This window comes from Nymphalis io, chromosome 28 (assembly GCF_905147045.1).
Source record: "Nymphalis io chromosome 28, ilAglIoxx1.1, whole genome shotgun sequence".
NCBI classification, from domain to species: domain Eukaryota; kingdom Metazoa; phylum Arthropoda; class Insecta; order Lepidoptera; family Nymphalidae; genus Nymphalis; species Nymphalis io.
This window is the reverse complement of record NC_065915.1, coordinates 2,610,718-2,620,134: the sequence shown is the minus strand read 5'-3', so window position 1 is coordinate 2,620,134 and position 9,417 is coordinate 2,610,718. Positions and strand designations below refer to the sequence as shown.

General features: G+C 32.1%; 1 protein-coding gene across 2 annotated transcripts; it reads left to right on the top strand.

Annotated features, from left to right (window-relative positions):
- The first annotated feature begins 309 nt into the window (after window positions 1-309).
- Window positions 310-6,810, top strand: LOC126779048 (putative ATP-dependent RNA helicase TDRD12). Of its 2 annotated transcripts, XM_050502819.1 has the most exons (4): window positions 310-648; window positions 819-1,612; window positions 2,281-2,466; window positions 5,401-6,810. In XM_050502819.1, exons 1-4 carry the CDS (start codon window positions 353-355, stop codon window positions 6,738-6,740), a joined length of 2,616 nt encoding a protein of 871 aa, XP_050358776.1. In that variant the 5' UTR covers window positions 310-352; the 3' UTR covers window positions 6,741-6,810. The 2 variants fall into 2 exon arrangements, with proteins under 2 accessions (XP_050358776.1, XP_050358774.1); XM_050502817.1 differs by having other exon boundaries at window positions 2,281-6,810.
- The last annotated feature ends 2,607 nt before the right edge of the window (window positions 6,811-9,417 follow it).

Here is a 9,417-nt window from a genome sequence, read left to right as displayed (position 1 = left end):
CTATAGTTTTATAAAATTAGATATACTTTTTTTATAGCTTCTTAATTTATATAATATAGCTAAAATAGCTGATAACAACAATGATTTAAATCATCATCATTGATATAACAGTCTATAATACCGTTATTACGTTTCTCTGTCTACGGTTATTACTTAATTTTTATTTAAACGATAATTTGGTGTGCGATAAACGAATTCCCTGGAATACATGTCTATGGTTTTTAGTAGTCAGTAGTCACTAGTCAGTATTGATTAATTAATATTATTAATCTATGGTATATATGTTTAAAGACTTGATTGACCGGCGAGTTTAAGTATTGTATTTTCACGATACGGTGTTTTATGAAATTAAATGCTTGAACAAATTAAAATGCCGGCCGATGGTTACAAAGTGAAAGTGATCTACTATCTAAATCCTCATTTAATATGGATTGAAGTGTGTGATCCTAATGTTACAACGGATGAATATATTTTTGAGCAAATCGGTTTATATGGTATTTTACCACTTGAAACAACCTTAGACATTGAGGAAGAAGTGATTAAGGTTCAAAAATGTCATGATTGGATAATAGCAGCCACAACGTTAATGACGAATGAATTAAAAGGTAGTACCGAAGTTTGGTTTACTCCAACATACATAGATAGAAGGTAAGATGTTAATTTTATTTTTTATATCTGAAAATAGTTATTGCTAATATAATTTAGCTTATTAAGCAGTTGTACCATATTTTTACTTACCAAACATTTATATAGATAAGTAATTAAATTCCTGAATGCTTGTATCCTTCAGGTACAATTAATTCATTTGTTCTTTCCAGAACATCAATATTCGATGACAACATTCATAAATATGGCGAATTGATAATTAAATCTAAAAATGGTGAATTAAAGCAATTATCAAAATTGTTAATTAATTCAAACATCGCTCATTTTGATGTCTGTGAATTCCATCAAAAACTTAGTTCAGGGGAGATCAAAACCAAACTTTGCTCCATTAAAACACAGAATGTTGTAAAAGAAATTGAGAATTATTATACAAGGACGGCTAATTCAAAGATTACATGCAAGAAAGCCATCGCAAAACAAACATCAGTGTTTCAAATTGGTCAAGGCTTAGAGTCCGCACTGACTGTATCCAATCTTGAAAGGCATAACAACAAAATGTTAAACACTGTGCTTGAAAACAAAATGAAGGACTTGGAACTTTGTAAGGACGTTGATGATGAATCTATAGGCTGCGGTTTTAGAAAATCAAAAGACAGGACACTTGAAACACTGTCCTTATCATCAGTTACAATTGATTCTAAATGCAATGACACTCAAGAACTTGATCAGACTTTTAAAGATATTAAAGTCTTTTTAGACGCAAATGCAAAATCTAATAATAACCCATCAGGAAATGTGCCTGAAGCAGTCAAAATAAGTGTTGATGTTAAAAAACCTCATGGCTCCATGTTAATTAAGAAATTAAAAATAATGAATCAGGCTGATAGAGATAAAATCAACAAAGTCCGAATGAAACATAAGTTAAATATTGAACAACAGATTGATAAAACATCAATCAGTACCGTGAAGCCCATAGAACAGAAAGATAGACCTATTGAAAGTAATGGTAAGCATTTTTACATTTAAATTACTTAATTAATACATAAGTCCTTTATGCTTCAATTAATAAGATAAGTTTGAGTAGATAGTGCATTTGGATCTATTTGAAAATACATTGGGTAATTAAGCATATTACTCAATAAAAGACAGAAGATAAAAAAGCATAGTAACTCAGCCTGTGAATGTTATAGATAGATATTATGGATATTTATTTCTTTGTTAGTAGATATTATATAGTAGAATTAAAAAACTATTTGAATACAGATCTTTACTACGACTAATAATGCAATAAAAAAAATAATTTCAGCAAGCAATAAACAACTGGTTTTTTTTTATAGAATAGGAAGGCGGACGCGCATATGGGCCTTGATGGTAAGTGGTCACCAACACCCATAGACATTGGCATTGTAAGAAATGTTAACCATCGCTTACATCACCAATGCGCCACCAACCTTGGGAACTTAAATGTTATGTCTCTTGTGCCTGTAATTACACTGGCTCACTCATCCTTCAAACCGAAACACAACAATACCAAGTACTGCTGTTTTGCGGTAGAATATCTGACGAGAGGGTGGTACCTATCCAGACAAGCTTGCACAAAGCTCTACCACCAGCAATATTTAAATTAAAACTTATATAATTTTTTTTTCATAATTGCATCATCAATCTCTGTAGACCGAAAAATGCAAGTTGTTTATGATAAGGACGATGTGAAAAACGTTGCTTATGGACCTCCAGGGATGGACCCTAAACTGTGGAAAATCGAGGTAGTAAAGCAAGACAGTCAAGGTGATGTCACAGAAGTAATTAATGTTGGCGATGTTAGTGAGGAAATGGAAAGTGAAAGCCGCAATCTCATAGGTGAAGTTGATTCTGAATTGAGTTTTGAAATAACAAATAAGAAAACATTGTCCGAATATTGTAATACTAAACTAAAAAATGAGGTTACGTCAGAGTTAAGTAGTGATAAACAACTGAATGTACAAGCTAATAGTAAAGTTGCATTAAGCTATGACAATGATGATTCAAGTGAGATACACAAATCATCTACAAGTTCTTTACTTTTAAATAAAAAATTAAGAGCGTACAGCAACATGTCCAAACGAAACCGTAGTTTGTCTGGCTCTGACACATCCAATAAGGACTCGTCGAGTGTCTCCGATACTAACAGTTGTTTGGAAAAAGATGTAAACGATGACGTACGTGACGTCATTAAAAGAATAGCCGAACAATACAAAGTTATACCATCCGTAAAAAATAAAAAAAAACAAAATGATGTAACACCGACCAGATTGAAAATTAATGTTAATCCATTTAAAAATATTGATCCCAATATATCCGTTTTTGTTGATAAACTCGTTGCGCCTATCCTTTTAGTACATACTAAAAAGAACAAACGTATCCAACCGATATTTGAGATGAGAGATGTATTTTTTAACTCTCATATTCATATCGTACTCAAAAATATGTTAATTGAACATCCAATGATGGTGCAAAGTGTATCTTGGAATACAATATTAAGAGGTCACAGCCTTTTCATGATAAGTCCTCCCAATAGTGGGAAAACTTTGGGCTATTTACCAGCTGTTTGTCGCCTTATAAGCGATGTGTACACTGGTAATGTTGATAGTGTAGGTCCACTTTGCATTATCGTTTGTGCGACAGCAAAGTCCGTTACTATTGTCGAAGAAATGGCGAAAATGTTCCTCGGATTAGACGATAAAATATTAGCGTGTTATGCGGGTGTCGAAGATTTTTATATCACGTCAAAGTTGTTGAATGGCTGCGATTTATTAATATCTACACCGGCATCTCTTATACGGTTAATGCAACTCTGCGAATTCGGAGTTGACTTTCGTCGTCTGTCAGTTTTCGTATTCGATGATTGCGAACGTCTCGCGGTTACGTATGCGGATGAAATCAAATTCTTTCTATTTAAAATTAAAGAGACAGTTTCGTCTAGAGCTAATAATGAGTTGAAAGTTCAATACATACTCGCATCTCGCGTATGGTGTGATTTTTTCCAACCCCTAGCAAAGAAAACGCCAGATACGGTAATATCTTTTAGCGCGTTCCAAGAATGTGTTCCATATTCGAAAGCCGACACATCTGTTAGTTTCGTCGAAATTGAAAATAAAATAAATATGGTATTCGAGTTTTTACAGGGTATTGATGAATCTAAGAAAACGGTTATAGTTTGCAAATCGGATGATGAAGTCGATTTATTAGAGACCGCTTTAAAGCGATCTAAACGCGTAGTATTCGCGTGTAATAATAATATGACAGTTCATGATTTATACAACCTTAGCATTTCGTGGGCGGAATTCGAAGAACCGTTAGTAGGTCCGATACTTGTGTGTTGTGACGGGAATTTGACCCATATGAACATAACAGATGCTCATCATTTGATCCATTATTCTTTGCCACAGTTATTTTCAATGTTCTGCAAACGTTTCTGTGTTCTAAATGACAATTATCCATCTATATTCAAAGATGATAAGAAATGTATTAAAATCAAAATTCTCTTGGACGGCTCAAATGTTGAGCAGCTACCGAAGATAATGAACTTTATTAAACGCTGTACAAACAATAGCCCCAAATTCTTGGATGATGTTTGTAATAAAATTCTAAAAGACAAAGACTGGATCAAAGCTAAAAATTATATCCCTATTTGCAATAATTTGCTTATGTTCGGTACTTGTCCAGATATTTTCAATTGCAAAGAAAGACATACGATTATAAAGGAATACGATTCACCGCTAGAGTGGATGCCTAAAGATGGAATTATTACGTTTAAAATCCTCCATTATCACTCAGCTATTTTATATTCCGCGAGGCTTTTGACTAATGTTGTTAATGGTGTCGTCACTAAGTATCCACAATCATATAGTTCTCTTTTCATAAAGATGGGTATGTATTACAGCAAAGAGTCGAATAGGAGACTTCACGGTATTCCAAAAATTGGAGATGTTTGTGCAGCATCCGTGAAACTAAATTTCTACGTGCGATGTCAAGTTGTGAAAATTTTAAGCCATTATCAGAATGGTAATCCCAATAGCGTACTAGTAAATTTGATAGATGAAGAGAAATATGAAATAACAAGAGATATTTATCTTTATTATCTACCTGAAGAGCTAAAAGAAATAAAAACGCCTGTAGTGCAGGTCAGATTAGCCAACGTAGAACCTAAAGACAAAGATATTACATTTTCAAATCTAGCAGTTGAACAATTTAAGAAAATAACTGATAATAATGATCTATTCATCAAAGGACACGTATCTCTGACACTTGGTAACTGTGTTTTTGTTGACACCTTGGAAGTGTGCCAAGAGTTAACATCTTTAAATGAAACTGTTGTGAAAAACAATTTAAAACAAGAACTCTTAGAGAATCATGCTCAACTGAACCCAGAACGTCTTCAGCAACTAAAAAAACTATGTACCGAAAGCGGTATATGCTATACAGAAATTGTAAAAGAGCCCGAAATTCAAAATCCAGTTAAAAATCTTCCAAAAGGATCATGGGCACATTTAGAGTCTGGTATATTAAGCACAGTATTTTTATCTTCTGCTAAAAGTCCTGATAAGTTCTTTGTGCGTCTCAATAAATTTGAATCTTGTATGAGCGTTTTACTGCAAGACATTAAAGAATATTCTGAAGCTTATATCTCTAATAACGAGCTCAGTAAAGTAAAAGAGGGTGATTTGGTTTTAGCTGAATTCCCCGACGATTCGACATACGAACGAGCAAGAATCGATGGTATAAATGATGACAAAGCAAAATGTTTCTTTTTAGATCAAGGAGACTGGATAGAAATACCTATGGAGCATATTATTCCAATTACTGAGAAATTTATAAACAAACTACCATTCCAAGCAATTGAATGCAGATTGATAGGAATCGAACCGCCCGGTGAAGAGTGGTCGGATTTCAGTAAAAATTGGTTTTGCAATAATTGTTTCGAAGATAAAAATGGTGATTTGAAGCATTTGTACATTAAATATTTTACAAAAGAAGCGGCTGAATTTACTGGTGGGTACAAATATGGTGTGGCTTTAATAGACACAAATACACCTAACGATGTCGTTATAAATCAACTCATGATTGACCTTAATCTGGCCAAAGAGAATATTAAAGAAAGAGAGTACCTTAACAAGTTGCTTCCAGATGCAAAAGAGTCTGGTCACGAACAGACATTTGAAGAAGAAAACTCGTATCTTAATTTGCATCCAGATACAAATGAGTCTGATCACGTAGAAACATTTGAAGAAGTGGAAAACGAAGATGATGATGAAAAGATGACTAAAATTAATCAGGACAGAGGTAGCGCTGGGAATAGTACAGTTCAAATACCGCAACCAATCAGATCTGTTCCATTGGTTGATTCGGATTCAAGTGATTTCGAACGATGGGATGTTAATTTGGACCAAAGTGTTCTAAGTACTCTATTTCCAAGAATAAATTCTAATATCCAAGCCAAAGTAACTCAAGATACTGATGATGACGTCAGCACAGATGAAAATCAAGTTATACCATTTCGTTCAAGAGAAACTAATACAGAAGTTAATATACAAATTAAACAAAATGACCCGCAAGAATTAGACTCTGATGATTTTACTTCGTCAGAGACATCACAAACATTTAACGTATGTAACGATAAACAAAATTTGTTATCAGTTGTAGAACAGAAAAGGCGACCAAAACTGCTATGGCGTCAGACAAAAAATGTTGTCTTTGTGAAAATTGAATTGATTGCTGTCAAAGAATACGATCTCGAGTTTGACGTTCGAAATTTGAAATTTAGTTGTAATTTAAATGACGCTACATATGAATTTGATATTGAATTATACGGCGTGATCGATAGAGATAAATCTTCTCATCTGAAAACCGGGTTCAATATAATCGTGAAACTGGTAAAAGTTTTGAAAACGAAATGGGTGTCGTTGACTAAATCGTTTGACACAAAAAATTGGATTGCATATGATGCAGATTCTATTGACACATCGTCTGATGAGGAAGAAGTTGATAGGAGCACTATGGAAAATATAATAAAGGTGATGCATGGGACTGATGATGAATCGGACGATGATGAGTTTTTAGACGATGTTAATTATGAATATGGCAAACATAACTAATTGCATTTGCAAAGTGCTGTCTAAATGTTGTGATGAAAAATGTTCTAGTCAGATATTAATACAACTATAAGTTAAACGACAAGTACAGTTCTATTTAAACATTTTTTTAAAGGACCGGCTGATACCTAATTATTATTTAACTTCGCAAGAATTGCTGATCTTTGCCTATTTAAAATAGATTAACAGGTTTTAAATGTTTCTCATCTTTTATATTGTACATTTTAATACTATTTAAAGAGATAGAGTGGTATCGCTGATGATATTCCAATATTGTGATAAATAAATTAATAAATCTCAGAGTGAGTGAGGTTATAAGTATAGTTTATTTATATTTTTTTATTTATAACTGACAAAAAAAAATTGTCCCTAAAGAAAAATGCTTTACTGCGTATTATATATAATTAGCTAAGCATCTTATATATGATATATACGACCTCATTTATGAGGATTTTAGGATTTCGTAGAATGCTCCGGTACTATACAAAACTTATCTATTGATACAAAAGACTGAAGAGAAATTATATTAAAACTCCATTGATGATGGATATCAATCAGCTCCTTTGTGCTCTGCAAAATGCCGACAGTCGACCATTGTTATTTTTTTATGTAGGTATAAAAAACAATGTTATGTATTTATACACTTTATAATATCAATAAGCGTCAATCATTCCTACGTTATTAAATTATCCTGAAGGGAGTCTAAGAACATAAATAGATTGGGCAGCTTTTTTTTTTGTTGAATGAAAACTTTCAATATATGTAGCGTTACCCCAAAGTAATATACTGTAAGAATAGATGCTATGCTTTTTCATAGTATATTTTTGTTATTTATAATTATTTAATGGATAAAAGTAAAGAAGTATCTCAGCAAACATCACTATTTACCTCTAAAATAGAAAACCATAGTAAACCACATCGACTTCTACACCAACCATGGGATCTAAGATATTACGTGCCATGTTCCTATAATTACACTGGTTCACCTACTGGAATACAGCAATATAAAGTATTACTATATTCCTAAACGGTCACGCCTTTACAAAGCTATTTCGCGTAAAGAACGAAATCAGATTATACCTTGAATTTTACAGTTTTTATTTTATTTAATAAGTGATTTCTCTTAGACGTGAAATAGTATTTATATGTGATATTTTGTTTTATATTTTAGTTGTGATATTAATGGGGAGTAAGATTGGTACGACTCGTTTGGGTTCAGTCAATTATGGTGCTAAAAAAATGTGAAAAGTCAGCAGTGCTGATCTTTAAGGACTCACCTCATTACTCACCCGTGAAATGTTGACAACCGACTTATGTTGATACGATTTTGATGCGTGTATTCTTGTAATGTTATAATTATTATGGTCAATGTCGCGTATTACTTTTTGACATTTGCCGACGGTTTTCTGCGGTGAGAGTTTGTTCTTAAAGAATAGCCATATTGAGCAATAATACATTCACGTTTACCTCCAACGCTGATGCTCATTTACATTATAAATTAAATTACAGCGCTGTCAGTTACCACTCAGCGCTAAATTAAACTATTCCTGCTATACACATTTTAGGACGTAATATATCAGAATATTTATAACATAAATTTGTACTGTTCTATGAAACTAAAGACTTTGTATTATTGCGAAACCGCTTGGAGCTGGTTTTCATCCGCTTAGAGCGTTACGTACCAACTACACCTTCGCCTTCGTGGGTTTTAGCGTGACGTTATAAAGTTTATAACATTATATAATATAAACTTTAAATTAAATAACAATTAAGGTTCTATCTTTTATTATTTTCAAATCGTATTGATGGATCCTGATATTACCTCGTTCATACAAAGAAACAAACTTCACCTTCTTATATTATTATATACCCTATTCCACTCGACGAAGGAGTAAAGATAAACAAACATTATATTTAAATATTCCATGCGATTTGCTAATAATTCTGCCGTATTATGAACTTCAAACAGTTCTTGATTAATTTACCTTTATTTATAATACAACACTATTCCACTTAACTGGTTATAACCACTTTGATTTAACTTCTAAAGTTCAAATTACAACTTCGCGGACAAGCCATAGTGAATATCATGGATTATTCAAGATCTCGGCCAATGATACCGCGTCAATTCAATGTAAATAAATATATATTTGTCTTTATTCCTCTTGTGGATATTTCATATTTCATCCTACATGAGCATATCATATAGAAATTGCTTTGAACTTGCCCATTATCATTACAGTCTTATATATGAAAATTAGAAATTATTGTTATTGCGCGAATACTCGTAGTACGTTAAAGTTAGATGATCTGGTCGATAATCTCTTTTGGAAAAACAATTGTAATTTCTTATAAGTGTATTTTTATTATTTACGATATATATATGGTAATGTAGATAATATACTTTTTTAAATATACATTTTATACATAATATCCTATAGAGTATTATTAAACAGTTTTGTAATAAGAGATTATTCGAATTTAGTTTTTAATTTAGAATGTAATGATAAACATATATCGGTTCAAAGAACAATATTTTGTTAGTCTTAGAATAACAAAAGTTACTACTTTAAAAAATATTAGATATTCCTTTATATTTTTATAAAATTGTATCTTTCTGTAAAGAGAAAAAAATTATCTAATATATTCTGTAATTTTACTATCAAATTACCGTTAAAAA